General features: G+C 44.7%; 1 protein-coding gene across 1 annotated transcript in view; it reads left to right on the top strand.

The window, feature by feature from the left end:
• The first annotated feature begins 5,521 nt into the window (after nucleotides 1-5,521).
• The window catches only part of Cdyl2 (chromodomain Y like 2), a 168,018-nt gene continuing 150,695 nt past the window's right edge, over nucleotides 5,522-22,844 (top strand). The window contains exon 1 of the mRNA XM_031341518.1: nucleotides 5,522-6,062. Within this exon, the coding sequence (XP_031197378.1) occupies nucleotides 6,039-6,062 (24 nt within the window). The 5' untranslated portion in view covers nucleotides 5,522-6,038. The remainder of the gene's footprint in view (nucleotides 6,063-22,844) is intronic.

Raw genomic sequence — 22,844 nt, 5'->3', positions numbered from 1 at the left:
CCCCCCCGGATCCTAGATAGCAATCTGTTGGTGAGCTCCTCCTACCTGTCTTTCCTTCTTAGGTTCCATCACTGCCTCTCTTCTCTCTGACTTCTAATGCTCGAGAGTGTTGGGATTTATTTCAAGCCCCCTTCCCCTCCAGGTCCCCACTCCATCTCTCGGTGACTGAGATATTCACTTTTCTTACATAACTACCTCCACAGAAGTTTCTATACACATAAAATTCTTCCTCCTCTTCTCTACTAGGAAGGCTACTGCTCATCTCTGCACTACTGAACCAGAGGTTCTTCCTACCTGGCCCTACTGCCATCCACAAATGATGTCCCAGTGTTCCTTATCTCAGTCAGCACCACCTCTAGGTACCCAGATGCTCATGTCAAAGCTTTAGAATTTCTCTTCTTCCTTCACACCCCCAAATGTCAGTCATATTTCTTCACTGTTGACAGTGTCTTCCATAGTCCATATCCCTAGCACCTCACACATGCCAAGCATTACTTTCTTCTTCAGAGCCAAGGGGCCAGGTCACATCACTTCATTTGTTCACCTCTTTTCTCATGCCATGCTTTGCCCTTTTCTTTGATCTGTTTCTCATGTAGCTTAGCTTTCTGCTCACATGCCACCATCTTAGAAGGGTCTTACCCACGCATGGTAAGAAAACTGGTGATATTTTGTCCCTGCACAGCCATCTTGGCTCCTGTCTTTTTCTTCACTCAGCTTCCTTAGTCTTCCAGTTCTCATCCCCACTTGAAATAAGAACACATTAGTCACATTTCGGCTTATTATTTTTTAAGTGGTTTGTTACTGTCGTTTGTTTCCATTGTGCGCTAACCACCACAAGGGCAGGACATTTTTGTTTATTATTACTAATGCCTAGCACACTGCAGATATGGAATAAGACTGAATTCACCTCATCCGTCCTTGTCATTGTGGGGGTAAAACCTTTTAAACTTAATACTGAAAATCAAGTTTAATTAGCAGGAAGTGTTTTTTTCAGATCTTGAAAATAATATTTATTTTGAAATCTGATTTACTGCCCCCTTTTAGGAATTCTGAACCTTTATGGACATTACTGAGACGTATTTCAAGGTTGAAATTAGTTAACAGTAGTTGTCACAGTAATATGGGCACCATTCCAGCTCTTATTAGTGGCAGGTGCTTTGTGAATAGCAGCACATTTAATTCTCAAAACATATCAATGGACTATGTCAATTTACCAATGGGTGTGATGATTTTAAAATCTGGAGGTTCTTTAAAAAGTAGAGTCTACTTTATTTCTCTTGAATTTGACTTGGCTTGGCGACCAAGTTCCAAAGAGCAAGATCTAATGGACATGGCAGTGTTGGTGACCACGGTGAGATCTCTAAAGCTTTGGGTCTTCCTCCTGCACTCCAGCATTGACCAGCCTGGCTCTTAGTTTCCTCATCTTTGAGGTTAAAAACTGGGCATATCATCCAGTTGCTTAGTCTGGCCACATCAGTTATGCCATAGCAACATCAGGTAGTCCTCCTAGCAGTGGCAGGGACATCGTATGGGCGACTGTCCCATGCTCTGAATGTAGTGCCGGATTGGTTTGTTTGTTTTTGGTTGCTGTGATAAAACAACATCAAGTTAAGGGGAGGAAAAGTTTATTTTTAGCTCCAAGCTCAAGAAACAGTCCACCATGGGGGCAAAGTCAAGACAACAACAGCTTGAATCAGATGCTTACATTGCATTCCTAATCAGAAGAGACAAATCAATGCATGCATATTATTACTTAACTTGCTTCGGACATTTTATACATAATAGCATCCCTTGCCCAGGGAATAGACCTGTTCACAATTAAAATGGGTCTCTCTATATCAATGAACAGTCAAGATTATTCCTCATAGGCTCATCTTCCAGGTGACTCTAGATTCTCTTAAGTTGACAATTAACACTGATTTCTTACAGGGATAAAGATGAGGAGGATGCTAGGGCAGTTGAACAGCCACAGGGAGTGATTGATGTCCGAAAGTTTCAGCTTCCTGCCAGTATCCATGTGGAAGGCCATCTTGGAGGCAGGTCTTCCAGCCCCATTTAAGCCTCCAGAATGGCAGAGATAACAACCTTTTTGACTGGCATCTCCCCAGAGACCCCCAGCCAGAACCACCAAACAAATGCCTTGTGAGGTGAGGGGAAACTGCCAAGTGATAAACAGAAAGCTTATTTTCAACAAGGAAACAGCAACCTTTTGGAATCTTGTGTTGAACCATTAGAGTTGTGGAAAATTCAGTATACTGGGAGGACAATTTACATACCAAGTACCTCTAGATATGGAAGGATACAGAGATGATGAGCGGTTACATCAGAAACCAAGTAAACAGTGATGATTTAAGAGTCAGAAAGCCAGTGTGCTTTCTGTAAGTCCCCATGCCCAATCACTGTACAGCACCAGAGAGCAACTTGACGCCTTACCTTGGAAGACGAGATGTCTACAGTCAGGGCAGTGGGTCTAATCTCTCCTTGACTGGTAAACTGGGGGAATTTTGCTTTATTGTAAAGTCATGTTGGGCAGCTAGCTCCTTCACTTCCAACTTCCCCTTCTGTCCCAGATGTGTTCCAGCATAGAGCGAGCCTTAGCCTCTCCATCCATCTTCTTCCTGTATCTCTGCACTCATCCCCACTTTCAACCATGTAATTTATGATTAAACTGCAGATCATCACACCCGTCTACCTCTCAGGCAGTCTTGTGACTTACGTCTGGCTAATCGTAGAGTACTACCAGTGATTGACTGGGCCAAACGCACTATGAACCAGGTTATGAGCCAATCAGGGACATTCCTTGGGATTTATAAATACCCTGCAAGGTGAGGGGAACTGCCAGGGGGCCAGCAGAATGCTTATTTTCATCAAGGAAACAGCAGCCCGCAGAAAGTATCTGAGAGTGGTAGAGGCCACTCCTATCCCATGCAACCTTGATGCCAGACAGTCTCGAAAGCGACTCCATCCTTTCTGAATCTGCACAAGTCAAGAGGCTCTTCCTGTAAGTGGGTGTCACTGAGTTTTCTTTCATGTGTCCTTGAGCAACATGTGGTTAGTATGAAGGGTCTACCCTAGCCCGTCGGAGGTGGTGGCACTCTCGCACATTCCACCTGTCAACTGAGGGGTCTGGAACAGCCCTGTCCAAAGGCCCTTTCCCCTTTCCCCTCAGGAAGCATCTGTCTTTGCTGGAAGCCAGCGTGGTCTGGGGAAATAAACTCAAAATAAAATAGTGTAGTGATGGGTGGGTGGTTGGGCCACAGCTCCAAACCTTAGTCATCTGTGTATCCTTTCTTTCCTTAGCTGCTCACCCCTCCCCCAGTCCTTGCTTCACACACATCCTGTTAGTCACCAGGTCCTGTTGCTCTGGATCAAATGCTTGGTGGAAGTAGGTGGAGTAGCCTTAAAGAAAGATAGATACTTCTTCCCTGGGGGCATCTGGCAGGTCCAGTTTTACACCTTCCTTTTGTTTTTCCCAGCAAGGACCACTGCAACTTGTTTCTCTTTCTCTCAGCTCAATCAACTTGTTAGAGCTCTCATGGTTCTTAGAGGCTTTCCTCTTGTTTCTAGATGCTCTGACTGACACGAATTTCTTTTGACTCACTGTCCTGTTAGGTGGCAAACTTCTTGACTTAGTGTTCAAGACCCTCCACGAGCTAACCGGCATTCACCGTCCAAGGTCACTTTGGAATCTCATATTTCTCCTTCTACAGAACTGCCTGCTGTCTACCTTACCTCCAGCCCCAAATGGAAGCCCAGTTCCTCCTCTGTGACTTACCAAGATTCTTGTCTGATTTCAATAAAATATCCCGAGCATGCTGCTCCTCAGCAAATAGAAACCCACATTTCTAAATCCTGTAAACCAGTCTAAATTAGGGATTTTTCAAATCTCGTCCCCATTCCCAGGGAGAATTTGATCAGAACAACCAAGTTTAGGATATGCCCCTCCTCCCAGCCCCAAGTACTGATCACTTTTTAAAATTTGACTTAGCATACTTAGCAAATTATGTTAAACCCAGCTTCTTTCTTTCCCTCCCCTTCCAAATCACATTCTCAGATGATGGAAGCATAACTTTTTTCAACCACCAACTGAGGCTTGTTCGGGTTTGTTTTGCTACCTACGGGCTGACAGGTACTTAGTATTATTCGAATTATTTAGACCAGTGGTCATGGGGAAAATACCAGTTATGAAGAGGGAATGAACCCAAGGGCTGTGCCAGTTCCCACCATTTCTAAACCGAACTGACATTTTCTGTTTCTTTCCATATCACCACCATTTCTCCTCACTGTCTTAATGCTGGATTCTCTCTTGAAACTGGAGACTCAATTTGCTGTCTTGACATAGTCCAGCAAGCATCACTCTCTCAGTACTGGGTCACTCTCCACCAGCAACTGTGGTAAAAGTTTGTGGCACTCAGCTAAGTCCTTGTCATGCCCCGCTGCAGCAGGAGAGGTGGGGGGGGGACTGTGGGGGGCAGATTAGCTTTACTGAGTTCCTTGGGCATGGACAGGCCACATCACCACAGGTACCTGAATGCTCCATGGTTCTTGTATATGGCCACCCACTTAGAAAAGGCAACAGGTAATCCTCCCACCATGCTACAAACAGCAAATGATCAAAGGAGGATATGGTTTATATTCATTACACAGTTGGCTTGAGAAAAAAGAAGATGAGGTGGATGGACATTTGGAGCATAAGTCCCTTGTGTCCCCTCCAATTTCAGAACCCTCTCCCCAGGTTCTGAGAGAGTTGTACTATTTTAAAAGGAGAAGCCTTTAGGTACAAAGGTGACCATACATACAGGATGTTTTTTAGAAATAGATAACTTTTTAGAAAGAGGTAACTCTACCCCTGTAGCCCAGCAGTATTGGGAACTCCTGGTGAGACACTGAAGGAACCCTTCCTGTCTTCCCTAATAGGCATCTCTTCTTCCCTCTGGGATTCAAAGTCCAGTGTGGGCAGGGTCTCACTGGTGGCTGCAGACACTTGCAGTTAGGTGGACTTTGGGAAATGTTTGTTGATTAACTGATTGACTGGATAGTGAGGTTAAGAGAGGTGCGGAGGGAAGGCCATGCCTGGCTCTAAACACTTCGCAGGGCTTAGTGGTGACTGCCACTGTCCTGGCTCTCCTTGGAGCCTGTGGACTGGCTACTTCCTCTCTCCTCTCCTTGAAAAGCCATCCTGGAAGCAAGGGCCCCTCAGCTCCGAGGGGCCAGTTCTCCTAAGATCGTGCCCAGTCCCCTCCCCGGGAAGGAGAAGAGTGGGGGTACTCTGGAGCGAGAAGCAGGACTGAAGAGGGGCTTCCTTGCCCGAGACCTGCAGGTTGATACCTGCCTCTTGGCCGCCCCTTCGTAGCCCGGGCAGGTCATTCCGGCCGGGCACCTGGCCGGGTACTCTGGGGGCCTCGCGGCTGCGCGCGCGGCCGGGCTCGAGAACGGTACCCGGACTCGGCCCTCGGTGGCCGCCGCCCCCTCCGCCCCGGGGGCCGGGCCGGGCTCCCGGGAGGCGGGGACTCGCCCAGTGGCAGCAGCGTCCGGGCGGGCGGCGGGCGGCGGGCGCGGGGCGGCTTCCTGCAGGCGGCGCCGGGGCGAGCCGAGCGCAACAGTCACCCGCCTCGGGACACGGGGGCCCGGGCGCTCGGGGGGCCGCGTCCGAGGCTCAGGGCGCGCTGCGCAGCCGTCGGTCGACCCTGCCCGCGCTCGCGTGTCGCCGCGATTGCCGCGGCCGCCGCCGGTTACGCCAGCCCCGCCGCCGCCCGCTCCGATTCTGCGCACAGGCGGCCCCCAAGCCTGTCATTCTGCAAAAACACAGTTTACTCAACACGCCGCACACACTCGCGCGCACACACACACACTCACACACAGACACGCGCGCGCGCGCACGCAAACACACACACACACCACACACACACACTTATACACACGCACGCACACACGCGCTCACGCGCGCGCGCGCAACCCGGGCCCCCCGCGCGCACACGCACGGGAGCGCGCGAGCAAGCAAGACGCGCACACCGGCGAGCCAAGTTCCGCAGCCTGGCATGGCTTCTGGGGACCTTTACGAGGTACGGAGAAGCCGGGGCGCGGGCGGCGCCGGGAACCGGGGCCTGGCCGAGGTGGTGCGAGCGTAGTCCTGAGCCCGCGGGAGGTGGCGCCGGGGATCCGAGGGTGGCTGGGGCACTCGAGGGTGGCGGCGGACCCGAGGGTGGCGGCGGGGACCGGAGGGTGGCGGGGGCCGGGCGCGCCTCCCGCCGCCGCCTCCCGTGGCGCCCGCTCCCTCTTTCTCTTTCTCTCGCGCACACACTCTCTTACTCCATCTACTTTGCGGCCTTGGAGAGGGGAAGGAGGAAGCCGGGCGGAGCCGGGGCGGAGGGAGGGAAGGTAGCGGTCCCGGGGAGGTGCTTGCTCAGCCCCGACGAGTGGCCCCGAGTGTGCAAAAAAGTACAGGTAAAAAAAAAAAAAAATTAAGGTAAAAGAAAAAAAAAAGTCGCCGGACGTGCGAGGGAATGCGGGGGGCCCTCGCTGCGGACGGCCCAATTTAGGGGTCTTAAGCCCCTGCGGGTGCGCGGGTGTGGGCTGGGTGGGGAGAAGGTGGGTGATTAAAGCGGAGCCAGGCTCCTAGGGAGGGAAATGAAAAGGACAAGAGCGTTGGGGCACGGGGGAGGGGGTGCCCTGGGGACACCGCTCTTGCAGTTCCACAGGGGCCACTGAGTGCCTGCCTCCTCCCCCCACCTGCTGCCTAGTATCCCCCTTCTCTGGACTCTGAAGCCCTCCTGGTAGGGGCTGAGGGGTCGGTCGTCTCTGCTGGTGTCATGCTTCTTAGGGTGAAAGAGGGGCTGCAGAGGGACCCTCTAGGTGGAAAGGAAGCTGGCCTGAAACTTGTGTGTGGGTGGTCAGACTAGTCAGAGGGCTTGGGTGTGAATCCAGCTCCCAGAACTCCTCTGGCACACCAAGGGGGTCATACTTGCCTCTAAGGTCACACAGGTAGTAGTGGACACTGGATATTTAGAAATTGGTTCAAAATGTTGAAAGAAGGCGTCCATTTGTCATCTTTTGAACAAGAAATACCCATGGTCTCTGGGGAGAGAGGGCTTAGCTGGCCTTGGGACCACAACAGTTCTTGCGTGGGATTTGGACTCCTGGACAAATAAGCCAACACTGATCCCAGGGGGAGGATGCCCTTCAAGAGGTGTTAGCTCTAAAGAGAAGGGTCTGGATAAAGAAGCCGAAGGGACTGGCTACCTTCAACCAGGAGGCCTGCAGATACTGCAAGAAACCAGTGTCATGGGTCAGCTTCGGTTTGCCATCTTTCCTCCAGTATGAACCAGCCACCACGGTTGGCTGTCATTCCTAAGGTTGTTGTCTAAATTTCCATGCAGTTGGGGAACAGGTTGAGTTAGCATTTTGGGTAAGAGACTGCAGTAGTAATTCATTGACTGTAAGCTTGTTCCCTGGGCCTTTCTGGAAGCCCAAACTTCTCAGGCAGAGGTCTTACTGACTGGTGTGAGTGGAGAGTGAAGGACAGGCTGGTAGGCATTCCAGCTTCCTGTGGATCTAGAGCCTTCAGGGTGATTCTGGGCCCAGTGATGGGTGACAAGCCATCAGGCTCAGGTGGGACCCATGTTTAAAAAAAAATGCTGTGTTGCCTCTTCTTTATCCTATGGCCTTCCTTCTCTGTGTGCTGATGGAGAAGCCAAGGAGGAAGAGAAAACTGATGAGAAGCTGATAGGATGTAGTAAGTGGGCCACCCAAGCTCCTCCACCCTTTTCCAAGATGGCAGAGCAGTCTCTGAAACCAAAAGTTAAAACATAGTGAAGTGAAAACCTTTGACCAAGTTCCCCGGACATTGGCAGAAAGTGGATGCCGTTTAGGAACAAAACAAGTCTACTTGAGGTCAAGGGATTTTTCTCACCGATGGTGAGTTGTCTCAGAGTTGATGACATTGCCTGAGTGACAAGTGGCCTTGTTGAAGACATGAGGTGGACATCATAGGAGACGTCAACGCTTCCCTATTTAAAGTCTGAAACTTACGAACCTCCCGGGGATAATTTCTTGTTTAATGTTCATCTGAAACTGCCATTCTTAACCTTGGTAATTATAGTCGCCAGATGAAGATGGGAGTTTCCGCAATGGCCTTGAACTATCTCAGCAACTCAGAAGGGCTTATTGAAGTTCAATAAGCAGGACAATAATAACAATTACTTCTGTGGTGGTAGGTAATTGTATGAGATCTAAAATGGTCTTCCTGTGGCTGGTTATTTGCACTGCCATTATTAGAAGGGCTAAACTGTATTATGAGAATATAACCAATGTCAACATTTTTATCGCCCATGCCTCCATTACATAACATACGCTGAGGAATTTAATTGGTTGTTCAAATTTAACTTAAAAATAAGAAGTGCCAGGTGTGCCTCAGTCTATATTTTTTGTCTATATTTTGTCATGTGTATTAAAAATAGCCCATTGATTAAAAATAAATAGATTGGGGGCATATTAAGTGCTGTTCCTAACCTTAAAAGAAATTTTTTAAAAAAACCATCTTTTTCTATATGATGGTGTTTCCTTAATTACATATACTTGGATGTACATAGAATGGCTTATCATAAACTTTAACCAATAAACTATATTTAAGTGGGCTAGGAGTGATAATCTTTGTAAACTATATTCTACCTGTGTTCCTGATGACATTACCTTTGATGTTTTGTGATGAAGATGATGTTTGGATGTCAGAGATTCACCAGCTCTTTGGTGATTTTAGACACCTGTTATAAAAAACAACCCTTCCCCAGAGAGCTTTGATAAGAAGTCAGGTGCTGATTTTAAAGACACCAGAAAATGAGCTTTATTTACATGATGCTGCTCTTCAGTCTTGGTGAGGAAACCTGGGTCAAGAGGAGGTTCTGAAATTTGGATTTAATGGATTGCCCAGTTTTGTTTCCCCGATAGCAGAGCCCTCATCTTCTGATGTGTTCTAGTTATATATATGAGGGTGATTTCAGATATTGATTGATGTCTTACAGCAATGGTTCTCAACCTTCCCAATGCCACAACCCTTTAATGCAGCTCATGTTGTGGTGACACCAACCATAAAACTGTTTTTGTTGCTATTCATAACTGTAATGTTGCCACTGTTACGGATCAGATCTTTATCTGATATGGAGGATATCTGATTTGCAATCCTTGTGAAAGGGTCATTCGACCCCTAGAGGGTTGAAAGCTACAGGTTGAGAACTATTTTCTTAAAGCTTGATGTGGTTGGATATAAAATGTAATGCCCTTCACCCCCAGATGTGCTAGTAAAATTGTGGGTCATCAGAAGTGGTCTGTTAGACAGTTCTAGGCCCCCTGTGCACGCACATGTGTTCGTGTGTGTGTTTTCATTGCTTCATTGTTAGGTATGAAAGCAGTATGGAGCAGAAGATTTTTAGCTTGTTTCTTCCCACAGTGATCCTTATAGAGGAGCATCCATTTCCCTACATGTTTACACAATAAATCTGAATGCAGAAGGTATTAGAGTTTGCCATCCCTGGAGTTCAGTCAGCCAAGATGGTTGGATGTTGAGAACACATCATCTGTGGCATGGCATGAGGAAACCAGTTATCTTGTCATTCTCCTGCTCTGTGGCTCCTCACACGTTCACTAACTCATGGTTCTTACCAGTGAATGGAAGACTGGGTCCAGGAGACAGACAGCATTGAGCTACCTTTGGTATTCTTATGCTGAGAGTTACATACTTTTCTTCCTCAGCTCATGGTCTCTTGGTGGCGGCAGCAATATTATGCCCTGTATCTGTTGCTGAGATCAGTCCACTGGCCAAATCTACTTGCGTGAACAAAGACCCATTTCCACATTACACAGTCCATCACTGAGAGAAGCCAGTGTAGGCTCTCAAAGCAGGAACCCCGAGGCAGGAACTGAAGCAGAGACATGGTGGACTGCTTCTTACGGCTTGATCAGCATCAAACCTTCTTTCTTCTTTAGTGCAGTTACTGACCTTAAAAGAAATAATAAAAGACATCTTCGCCTACATTGTAGTATTTCCTTAATTTAAATATTAGAGTATACATTAAATGGCTTATTATAGCTTTTAACCAATTAACCATATTTTTACATGGGCTAGGAGTGATGGTCTGCTTTCTTATGCAACTAGATATCTTCCCAGGGGGTGGAACAACCCACACTAGGCTTAGACCTCCCATACTAATCATTAGTTAAGAAAATGCCTTATAGGTATGCCCACAAGCCAGTCTGATGTAGGCAATCCCTCAGTTGAGGTTCCTGTTTCCCAGTTTCTAGTTTATGTTGAGATTGACAAGATCTACCCAGCACACACCACGATAAGTGGTTGTTCACCTATCATGTTCTTTGATGGCTCAGTTTTTTTCTCTAAAGGTGTGTCTGGGTACCTTCTAGAGAAGCCAACTGTCTTCTCTGGGAAAGGTTGACTGCATTTAAATGTCCCCATGTGGCTTTCCTTGCTGTTAAGTGGTGTCTAATACCTCTTGCCCTTGATTAGTTGACATGAAGGACAAAGTACTTACCTTGCTGGCAAAAATGTCCAAATAGGATGCTTTCTGAGTGGAGTGGTCGTGATGAGGGTTATTGAGTTGGACTTCACAGCACCTCTGTGCCAGACTCTGTTTGTTGATGCGTCCTAAATCTGTACTTCCGAAAAAAAGACTAATTTTTCTTTTTGGTTTTGTGTGTGCGTGTGTGTGTGTGTGTGTGTGTGTGTACATCTCTTCCTTCTTATGTTCAGAGCTATGTATGTATAATTTTATGTATATTTGCACAGTATATATAATAAAAATTTGCATTCCAAATAAAAACAACAGAATAACTTTTCTTTGCTGAAAGACATTGACTTTAGTTGCAAATGAACTCTACAGTAATAAACACATGTCCCTCCCCTGTGGCAGGATTTGTGGACCCTGTGTTTTCCAAAATCGCACATTAGAAGTAGCAGAACTTGTGGATTGAAGTGTTGAAGCAGATTATGGAAAATATGTGCAACCTGGGCCCACAATATCAACTAAACCCTAAATAAATCTAATAGAAGTACACTGACTGCCCCCCCCCCATCAGTGTGTTGGTCTTTTGTAGTGTATTGTTAGATCTGGCAATTCCTTGTTTCTCTGTAGATTGCCCAAGGCACTCACTTCTGATAAACATGGTTCCTGACAAAGTTATGTCTGGTCCATAACTTTCCTCATTCATCTGAGTGGAAAGCAATGTCTTCAGCCCCTTTCCATGTGTTGTTCTGGCTCCACCATGCGGTTAACATGGTAGTGGTGCCTTTATATATGCTACCACTCATTTTCAAGATGGTGACTGAGCACAGTTCCAATTTCTAGCTTTATCCTAGTGTTCGCAACCACTGTTGAGTCTCCTGCCTTGTGAGAGTACTTGTCTATGACTGATTCAAAATACTAATACTTTGAATAAATGGTGTCTCAACCTACACAACTTCCTAGTGACGGTGCTGTCACTTGCCCAGTTAATCAATCACATCTAAGGACCTCCCATGTCAAAGATATGACTTCTTAAATTTTTACAAATATGCCATCCAAAGATGATACCAGTTGAGCTGGAATATTGAGATCTAATGAATATGGGCTAAGCATTTGATTCTCCAGTGGGGAATCCATCAGCTTATTTTAAAGCAGGTTTTTATGTTATTCCTTACTGAATAATGTTGTTTCTTTAGGGCCTTAAGCTATCCTTGAGGGGTGATAAAAACTGTCCTTGTAGCTTGACCATTTTTGAAGAACAGTTCCGCCTGGGTGTTTGGTAGAAACTCTTACTATCAGATACAAGCAGCTAGCTTTGACATCTCTATTGGAGGGTGAAAGGAGATCTAATTTGGCTGGATTTGAAGCACCACCATTTATTTATTTAGCTATTTCATATTTATAGACCAACAAATATATGCCTAATACTAGGGAAATGATGGCAGTGTCTCCTAAAAGTCTATGGTCTAGTGGGAGATAATGTAAGAGAACAGAATTTCACAGTCAGTGGAGAAAGCATTCTATGGGGAAGATGAGACTTCCAGGAGGATGTTGAGGGATATATGAAATCCAGGCTAGGGGAATAAGAGACGGTCTCACAGAGGAGGTGATGGCCTCAAAGACTCAACTAGGAAATGAGTGTGGCCAATCTGTAGGACTTAAACCAGTACCCAATAATGACATTCAATGAAAGATCAGTTTTCTCCTTAAGCTATCACTTTTTTGAGAATCAATTCCCTGTTGTTGAGCATCTAGATGGATTCCATTTGTAAGCCATTGTGTTCTGCTGTTATGACCACCCACAAACATCATTATTTATACTCTGTTTTTCCCAGAGTAGATTCTGAGAAGTGATAGTTTGAAAAATACAGATATTTTTACTACTCTTGATTCATAACCCAAGATTTCCCTTCCAAATGGACAGTTGATTGAATTAGTGGAGGAGCTGGAGCAGGTCTAACACTGCTGCTTGCTATTTTGGTGACCAGAAGGAGAAACAATGGTGGCTGAGTGGGAGTGAAAAGAAATGTCCCAAGATTGGAAGATTTAAGGAGAATCAGCACAGTTTGCTTGTCAGTCAGGATTGCATGCAGCAGGGTAACTGAAATATTCGATTGCAAATGTGGCTTAAGCACGATACATTCTATTATGTGAAGTAAAGGTTGGAGCTCAGGGTTGGTATTGCCCCTCTGTGTAGTTCTCAAGGTGTCAGGTTCCTTTTATCTCTCAGTTGTGGCTTCTGGTCATGAAGGTCATTTCATGATCCAACATGATCATAGAACTCTAGATATCTTTTTCAGAAGAGGAAAAAAGGAAAGATGGAGGGCTGAACAGAATAATAATCACGATTATGCTGTCATCTCATTGGCTTGAATACCTAGCTGCAAGGGAGTCCTGGTAGGAAGTACAGTTTTTAGCTGTAATGTCCCTTCTCTTGCTAAAATAAAACTTGCTTACAGTGCATACAGATAAAAGATTGCAGGAGTTTAGAGATAATCCCTATGTTTCTGTTAGTCTATTGGGTTCATGCTGGAACCTGGGGGAGTTTTGTTTGAAGGAAGTGTGGAGGCAGTGAGTTAGGGCCCATGCAACACCCAAATATAAATGCTCATTACAGCAGGTACTCAAACTCAGAACTTAGGAGTAGTATCTAGCAGGGAGACGGACTGAATACTAGAATAAATACACAGGTTGAGCACTGTTAGTATACAGATCATAGTTCAAACCAAAGAAAAGAATGCAAGGCTGAGTAGCAGCTCCATGATGGGAAAATGGACATTTTAGAGACAGGAAAGAGAGTGGCTTTGCCTTGTGTGTAGGAAGAGAAGTGAAGGGAAAACAAAGGGGGTTGTTGTTGTGGAAGTCAATGGAAGATTGCATTTTAAGAGAGTGGCTGGGAGTGTCCTTGGATTGAGTAACCAATAAGACATTGGCAGCTGTGGGATGTGCCTGTCCCACTGCGTGTTCTGGGAGTGAGACGTTGCAGCTTGATGCTGATGTGAGGAGTAAAGATGCAGAGACACCTTTCACAGGCATCTCTTAAAGAACCTGGTGTGATGGGGAGTGGTACTTACATGAAATGGGTAGAGGGACCAGCCATGTCTTATCTCCCTAGTTCTGTACTTTTCAGTTTTTGATGATTTTCATGGTAAATGGTTATGGTGTCAATGTTGATTGATTTCTCATATTCTTAGATTTGGTTTTTCTATAAGTCATATGAACCTCTTGATTCTCTACCCGATGTCTTCAGTAACTAAAAAAAAAAAACACGTTATTTATGTGTGTGTATGTGTGCATGGGCATGTGCACATGAGTGCAGGTGCCCACAGAGTTCAGAAGAGTGTGTTAGAGTTCCTGGAATTGGCGTGAAAAACAGTTGTGAGTCTCTTGATATAGGTGTTAGGAATCAAACCAAGGTCCCCTGAAAGAAAACCAAATGTTCTTAACCACTGAGAAACCTCTTCAGTCTCATCTTCAGTAATTTTAACAGGAGAAAAGTAGGGCTATAATTCAAGGAAGAACTCAAATCTCCTGGCTTTGCTTATTTCTTTTTTGTGGCTGCTTTCTTCCTCTTGTGCTCCTTTCTCCTCTTCCTCTTGCCTTTTCTTTGTCCTATTTGGTAACTTTGGTTCATATGACAGACTTCTAATCCACAGCTAATACCCTGGCAGAAATTTCAGTCTACCAATCAAATATCAAAAAGTCTGTCATCCACTCTCTTCTTGTTCACAGTGATACTGTGAACCAAGTGGAAACCCAACAGTGTAATTCTGTATTTCTCCCCTCTCACTGCTCTCATGTGATAAATAGCCATGTCTAGAAAACTCATCTAAGATTAACCTTCAAAACTGTATTTTCTTCTCATTCCTTTTCGATGCTATACTCTCCTTCATAAAGGATGTAATTTATTTTTAAACAATATAATCTTCATATATAAAGGTATTTAGCATGTGAATCATAATTTATAATGATCAATAGACAGCATCTACAGCCAATAAAAGAAGTTGAACGTGCATAATATAGTCATACAGAGCCTTTCTAGTAAGTAAAATTGGTTCAAGGGAAAGATTTAAACTGAGGACTTCAAACTGAACTCTTCAGTGAGGGCTTTGCTGCAACAACATTTGAGAGAGGGAACAGAACAGACACAGTGCTGCTGACAGATCAACATGGTGATCAGTATTAGGTCATAGCTTGCCTGGCTTAAGTTCCCAGTTTTTGGGGTCAAATATCAATCTAGATTTCGTAATGAAGGTCTTTTATGGATATGGTTAAAAGTGCCTAATCAGTTGATTTTGAGTAAGGGAGGTTATTGTGGTCAATGCGGATGGACTTGTGTTAATTGGCTTACATACCTTAATGCTAAAACTGAAGCTTCTAGAAGAAGTCAAAATCCCACATATGGCCATTATTTAACCTATGTCCTAAGGTTCCAGTTGCTCTTCCTTTGATCTCCTGCCCCATGGATTGTTTTTTCTTTGCCTCACCAGCTCCTCACTGAGCAAGCCAGTTCCTTCCAGTAACCCCCTCCTTATGTGCCCAAGTGGCTCTGCTTCTCTACTCCCTGCCACCCAATAGTGGTGGGAAGCTTGATGAGCCTTTTTACTTTTGATCCTTGGTGTTCACCATTATAAACAGAGATATGTCACTTATATTTTGATAATGCTCCTTTTGTTTGAGTTGATTGCTTCCTCAAATACTTTGTTGCAGGGTGTGTGTGTGTGTGTGTGTGTGTGTGTGTGTGTGTGTGTGTAGAAGGGCAAGGCACAAGCCCAGGAGCTCAGCATTGGGTGGACTTTGTAACACCCAGAACCCACCAACTTATACACACTATCTCACCGTAGTTACTTGTGGTGTGGCCAATGGGAGCCATGACAGCTATGGGAGGCACCACAGTTCAGCAAGATATATCTTGGGTCTGAGAATCAGAGTTTCCTGAGCCTTATCCTGAGAAGTTGTTGCAGGTGGAGATTGTCCAGTAGTCCTTCTCACCCTTATCCACCAGTTCTTGTTTCTTGAGCTTACTGTCAGCCTCCGACATGGTCCTGTTATCCTTAACCCATGGGTAGATGCCTGTATCTCCAGTGGTCACCGCTCTAGTGAAAGGCCCATCACTGTAAAGCAACAGGCTCCTGAAAAGGCTCTTCACATAATGCCCAGTATCTCTTCTAAATGGGTTCCTCTTGATTTCAGCTACTTCACCTCTCCTAGAATCTCTGTCTCAACCATTCTCAGTTGCTGAGAGAGTAATTGTCAGCATGGACCCTTCAGGGGCACATCTATGGGTCTGAGGCTCCAGATCACTCACTACTGGATCAGGATTTCCCTCTACTAAGGAGCCATTGCCCTAGTCTCAGATGTATCACCAAGGGATTTTCCATCTTGATTTTTGTGCCCTTGTCTGTTAGCCTAGTGTTTAAAAAGAACTGTCTTAGGGGTTTTACTAACAAACCATAGAGATAATACAAATGCTAGAGTTTTTTTAATAGCCAGTGGGGGCTGAAGAGATGGCTCAGTGGGTAAGAGTACTGGATGAGAAGCCAGAATTCCCAGCACCCCCATGGTGCCTCACAAACATCTATAATTCCAGTTCTAGGGGATCTGTTGCCCTCTTCTGGCCTTCATGGCACCATGAATGCATGTGGCCAACAAATGTAAATACAAGCAAAATATCCATACACATAAAAATAGTTAATTGTTGAAACATCTACGAGTTAAATAATATATGTTAGCTATGTGCCTATAACTATGCAGGGTATGGACTCTTTAGCCACGACTGTCTTCTAAATTCTTCTTTGGAATGTGCTAATTAAAATGCCAATACCCAAATGAACCATCAATATTTATTTTGAGAGCTTATGTTATTTGTGTTATTTTAAATATGAGAAGCAAAGTGGAATCATCGTACAAGTCATACTTACACTATTGGTCAAATCATTAAGAAAAAAATATTAGTAGTGAAAAACAAACAAACCCAACATCCATATATGGTAGTGACCTGCCCCACCCCACAGTTTTCAATGGTGGAAAAACAGAGTTGAGTCAATCGCTTTTTCTTGCTTTCTCTATTCTTTTGTCCTTTCTCTTTTCTTTTCTTTGCTTTCTGTGACCAGAACTCAAAATACTGAATTTATTTATTTTTTTGCTGTCATTAGGCATATATTCAAAGTTTTCTTTTTCTTTTTTTCTTTTTTTTTTTTTGAAACAGAGTTTCTCTGTATAGCCCTGGCTGTCCTGGAACTCACTCTATAGACCAGGCTGGCCTCGAACTCAGAAATCTGCCTGCCTCTGCCTCCCAAGTGCTGGGATTAAAGGTGTGCACCACCATTGCCCAGCTACTTTTTTCTTTTTTAAAGTAACAATACACACACACACACACACACACACACACACACAGACTGTTATCAAAACAGTTCCTATCCATGTCCTCTCTTATAAAGTACTATGGGAAATACATTCTTTGTAGCACACACAACCACTGAAGGTGGAGGTGGTGGCTGGTGTATTTTCTGGTGTGTATTAAGTGTATGAGAACAACAGGGGCATATAAAAGTTTTGTGCTGTGTTGTTGCGATTTATTGATACATCTAAGTCTCTCTGACTTGATTATTTGAGAGAAGGAAGGGATGGGAACCACAGTTAAGTTATAAGGTCCAGCCTTGAAACAGACAAACACACAAATAGATTTCCATTCTCAAAGACTTGTGGCTCAGTGGAAATGAACCATACCTTAGATTGCAAGATCATACGGCCAAAGCAACCCAAACTAAATGTAACTTGATAGTGGTCACAGCTAATTTTCATAGAAGATCCAAGCCATTTTCTTATGCATCAGCAAATAAAACACAGGAAGCAGCTGATGAACCACAAGGTGTTGCAGGAGGTGGGGGTAACATTTCGGGATTTTATTGAAAGCATTTGCTATTATACCAGAACTTACAGCTTGCCTCAGCCTAGTCAGTGGTAAGAAAACCAAGCAGTCAGTTAAACTAAGAAAAGACATCTACATCAAAATGTGTCTATCTTGACTGAGAAAAGAGCTGTATGGTTGAATCCTACTCTTTCCTGTAGGCAGCAAGCTCAGTGATTGGGAGACTATGTCTGGGGCTGGAGTGATGGCTCAGAGGTTAAGAGCATTGGCTGCTCTTCCAGAGTTCATGAGTTCAATTCCCAGCAACCACATAGTGGCTCACAAACATCTATAATATCTGGTGCCCTCTTCTGGCTGCAGGCATACATTCAGATAGAGCACTCATATAAAATAAACAAAAAAGAAGTGAAAAAGAAAAGAATAAAAAAGGAGAGAGACTATGTCTGTATTGTTTGTGCTTGTAGTCCCAGGTTGTGGGACTTTGCTGGTCACACAGGAAGCCCATGTTTGCAGCCTACCTTTCCACCTGCCTTCCTTTACCTGTATGTAACATACTCATCCATCTCCTGAGAAGAGTCCATCCATCTTGTGATTGAAATTACCACTCTTCCTGCCACTGGATCCTGAGTAGAATTATTAGATAACAGAAGTCCCTCATGGCAAATCAAAACCTTCAAACCACCATTCACCAGCGTGGATAACAACTGGATAGAGAGCATCTTGTCTATGTTAACTGCATGTGACAGAGCTGCTTCAGAGCAAGCATACACAAAGGCCACCCTTTGGCCTGCTGCCTCTGCCCTTGGCATCTCTGCCTCTATACTGTAGGCTCAGTGGCTTGGTCCAATTTGATACACACCATTCATTCCATATTGGATTGCCTGGAGAGAAACTTGCATAGACACCTGTATCTAGATGGTATCTAGAAGACTGTTCTCTGGAGGTAAGCCTGGAAGGATGTTGGGGATATAGGACTAGACAAATGGTGATGTACAGCGAGGTGGCAGCTGAGCTCCTCTTATCTTAGTAAAAGTCAAAGTGGCTCTTTAGAAACATCCCCAGGTGAAGTAAGGGGGTGGGGCTCTTGAACCCTGTGTCAGCCATTCAGTACTGAAGGTTGCTCTATGGGATGGGTCAGGGTAGCTCCCTTGAGTGACATCTGGGTGGCTTTGGCAACAGAGGGCCTCCTTGCTCTCCAAAGAAGACATGGGCTGAGTGTCCCATCCTTGTATTGATACCTTGTATTGACACCATCTCTTGACATTCATGGATGGGCAAGTCTTTCTTCTCTGGGTCTCTTTGGATTCATATCTCCTGTCCTCTCTTGAGGACATGATTTGTCATTTGCTACCCTTTTGGGACTCATACCTAGTTTGAGTACAGCCAGGTTGGCCATGTGTCAAGCTTGTGATCAGAATTCCCTGAACTGCTCACATGATAATCCCTCAACACACTCAGAGAGACATGTAACAGGGTACCACTTCTCTTGAGTATTCCAGCTCATTCATGGAGCATCTTCCACTGCCTGGTTGCCTCTGTGTCCTCATTACCTCATAGTTGGTCCCAGGCTTCCCCTGACCTCTTGTAGCAAACAGACTGGATTGTTGGTTTTGAAGTCTCTGACGTTTGCCTGGATTCTTCTTCTGAGCTCTGGAACCAACTATCTGTTGAACTATCCCTTAAACTCAATAAACAAAAAGTCAAACTTAGAATCTTCCTTCTAGCCCCCATCTGTTCATTCCCATGGCCAGAAATATGGTCTCTTTTCTTTTCCTCAGACACAGTGTCTGCTCTGTTGAATCGGCAGCCTGTGCGTTTCTGGAATCTATCTTTTGTCTTCTTTTTCATCTCATCACCATTGTGCAGGAGATTCCTCCCATCGCTTGAGTCATCCTAGCACCTCTCAGGTGTTCACACCAGATTTTCTCTGGGGTGCTCTCACAGGGATCCGAAAAAATAAACCTATTTTGCCATCCTCTGACAGAATATCTTTAGGAGGTGCGTAAATTGTGTGTGGCTTATCCTTCTTTTCCCCTGCTGTCTGTTTGTGTGCAGTGTGTCCTACCCAGAGGGCTGCTCGCCACTCTTGACTGTTCCATGATCCATGATTGCCTTCTTCTAACATTCTTGTAGGTGATAGACCAGCCGCATTCCTACTAGCTTAGTTTCAGTTCTTCCTGGTCTGGCATAGATGCCACACTTGCCAAAGCTTTTGATCCAAGATTTAGCTAAAGATGCCAAGGGAGCTAAGCATGGCCATGAGGCTTGGTGAATTCTCTTAGTGATGATAAATAAAGCTATATTTGTCTATCCCTTTGGCGACATTACAGCCCTGAACATTATGTAGAGACCTGACACCCAAGATCCTCCTGAAATTGAAACACATATTGAAAGACAAACTATGTAATGGAACTTAGCGCTTTATGCCTCCTCTTTGGGTTCCTACAGAATTCACTCTTTTGACATTCTAGAACTTGTTTGCATATACTATAAATGTCTCTACTTAAATGTTAATAGTCTACTTATTTTCAGAATCTCTCATCATTTGGCATGGGGCAAGACTCAAAAAAATTCATTTAATGGAAAAATTAGCATGCACGTGTCTGTCTTGTGTGTGAGAGTTGAACTTGTCTCAGATGTCTCTGTAGCCTTCTTGGCATGAGGCTGAAGGGAATGCCCAAGCTTTTAGTACTCAGAGCTTAACCTCAGAGCTTCTAGTCTGCATCTTTGTTGGTCAGTTAGTGGCCACATCATTTTCCTGTGAGTCAAACTCAGCTGGAGTGTTGTATTCTCAATAAGACAGTGGAGTCCTGATTTCAGAGGATCACAAAGTTTTGGAGCTGGACAGGAGTTTCAAAGTCAAGCTTAGTCTTTCATGGATATCTTTAGCAGGTGATAAAAGGTGAGAGCACCTTTGGCTGTCCAAGGAGATGGAACCCCTAGCCGCTTGCCTTGTTGGTTTCTGCATGTGGTGCACACGAGGTAGAAGCAGATTCTTCCTGTGTTCCTCTGGAGAGTGTCCTTGAAAGTCTTGACATGATTGCATTCTCATGCAAGATTTAATGAAGGAGCCCAGAGCAGCGTAGCATGGGCTTGTGCCCTGGTAAAAGTTTCTTAGTGATCATTAATGAGGTTGGGACTGGTCCCCCTGACTGGTGTCACAGGCCTTGACATTGTGACCCTGATAGCTGAATTTTCCTGCTAATCCCAGTTCATGTGTCAGTTGTTAGAAGTGAGATCAAGGAACAGCACCAAAATCCGTACTGTTATAAGGAAAAAAGCAGGAGGATTTGATTGTCTTGGTATTTACATCACTATTCATTTGTGTGTCTTGAAACCCAAAACCTTGTCTCTTTTTGAAGTTGATGCACATGGAGACTGTAAGTCAGACTTTGTGGTTGATAGATAGATAGAGGAAGGAAGTCATAGAGTTGTTGTCTTTAGAGTGCGAGTGGCTTTCTTCAAACGGTAGACACAGCTTTTGGAGCAGATACATGCTTGGTGCTAGGTAGTTCATCCAGTAGTTTTCTCATCTTCTGAGTCAAACATGGCAGAGATGGAAAAGTCTGGCACCTCAGGGCATTTCTTTACTTTGTTGCATTAGTCTTATTCTTTCAATGTTTGGTGGAATTCACCAGTGCAGCCACCTGGCCTTGAGCTTTTTCTTGTTGGGTTGTTTTACTAACTTGTTTGGTTCCTTTACATGTTTCAAGTTGTGCTGGCTAGTTTTATGTCTGCTTAACACAAGTTAGAGTCATCAGAGGGGTAGAAGCCTCAATTGAGAAAATGCCTCCATAAGATTAGGCTATCTGCAAGCCTGTAGAGCATTTTCTTAATTAGTGATTGATGGGGGTTGACCCAGTCCCTGGACTACTGGTCCTGTATTCTACAACAAAGCAGGCTGAGCAAACCATGGGGAGCAAGTCAATATGTAGCGCTTGTTGAAGGCCTCTGCATCAGCTCCTGCCTCCAGGTTCCAGTCCTGACTTTCTCTGATGATGAACAGTGATGTGGAAGTGGAAGCCAAATAAATCCTTTCCCCCAAAGTTGCTTTGGTCCTGGTGTTTCATCACAACAATACTAACCCTAACTAGGACAGAAATTGGTACCAGGAGTGGGCATTGCTGTGATAGACCTGACCATGTTGTTTCTGGAGGACTATAAAGGACTTTGGAACTTTGAGTGAGAAAAGCCACTGAGTGTTCAGTGGTTGGTGAGCTGCTCTGTGGAAGCTTGGAAGCTAAGTGTGCTGAGAGATGTTGGAGGCCTGCCTTGAGAAGTTTCAGAGGAAGCTTGAGAGTCCCTCAGTGACTCTATCTGGGCCATTCATTATTTTGGGTTAAGAATCTGTGGTTTTGGTTAGGTGAGGTGGAAGAATCAGCTGTGATTAACAAGATACCAGAACTTCTGAAGTCAAACCTTTTCTGTACAGTGACAGCTGATGCTGGTTAACTTGAGATGAGAAATAAGTGGTGATTAATAAAAGATCAGCAGCATCGCTGAGGTGAAATCTTCTGGGAAGGCTTTCCTTAGAGTCAGTACATGCAAGCTGTGTTCAGAGGTGGCCAAAACTGTACCTTGTGCTGGTAGCCAAACTTGATGTTGCAAGAGTTATTTAGGTGGTACTGGTTTTGAAGGCATGGAGGAACCATGGAAGGCAGTTGAGGCTTGTCACTGTGTGGCAGGGCTGGACTCCACAAAGAGAGCTTAGGAGAGGCTATTTGTAAAAGACTTTGGTTCCAGCAAGTGGCTCTGGTATTTTGGTAATGCCAGTACCAGGGGATGAACACCAAGAATAGCAGCAGGTGTGGAGTGGAACTGCCCTAAGGCTTGAAGTCCAATCTGTGTGTGCTGCAGAAGGTTGGGGCTAAAGAAGTGACCTCAAGACCTTTGGAGGAGCCCAGAAGGTCATGCGTGGACCACAGATTCTAGATACTGACTTATTCACACTTTTGGAGTTTGGTTTTGCTTTGCTCAAGTCGTGATTATGACCTGGTTCTTTCCTCTGGAAGTAAGAAAGTATTTATTTCTGATCTTATGGAGTCTGCAGTTGAGAGACTATTTTATAAAGAGATTTTAGGTTCGAAATGATATTTTGAATTTTTAAGTAAACTGAATTTTAAACTGAACTGCAAAGACTGTGGGACCTGCTAAGTTTATAAAATGTTCTGTATTGTGATATTTATATTGATGTTTGATCTTGTGGATGAACTAGAAAGGAAGGGTTGTGGATTAATGGAGATGTATTTGTGTGTCAAGTTGAAGGGATCAATTGTGTTGCCTAGTTTTATATCAACTTAACACAAGCTAGAGTCATAAGAGAGGCACAAGCCTCGGCTGAGAAAATGCTTCCATAAGATTGGGCTGCAGATAGCCCTGTAGGACATTTTCTTAATTAATGATTGACAGGGTGGGCCCACTCCTGTGGGTGTTGCCATTCTGGGATGGTGGTCCTGAGTTCTATA

Source organism: Mastomys coucha, unplaced genomic scaffold (assembly GCF_008632895.1).
Source record: "Mastomys coucha isolate ucsf_1 unplaced genomic scaffold, UCSF_Mcou_1 pScaffold22, whole genome shotgun sequence".
In the NCBI taxonomy this organism is placed as follows: Eukaryota; Metazoa; Chordata; class Mammalia; order Rodentia; family Muridae; genus Mastomys; species Mastomys coucha.
Note: the sequence above shows the minus strand (reverse complement) of the source record. Positions and strands in the feature narration are given on the sequence as shown.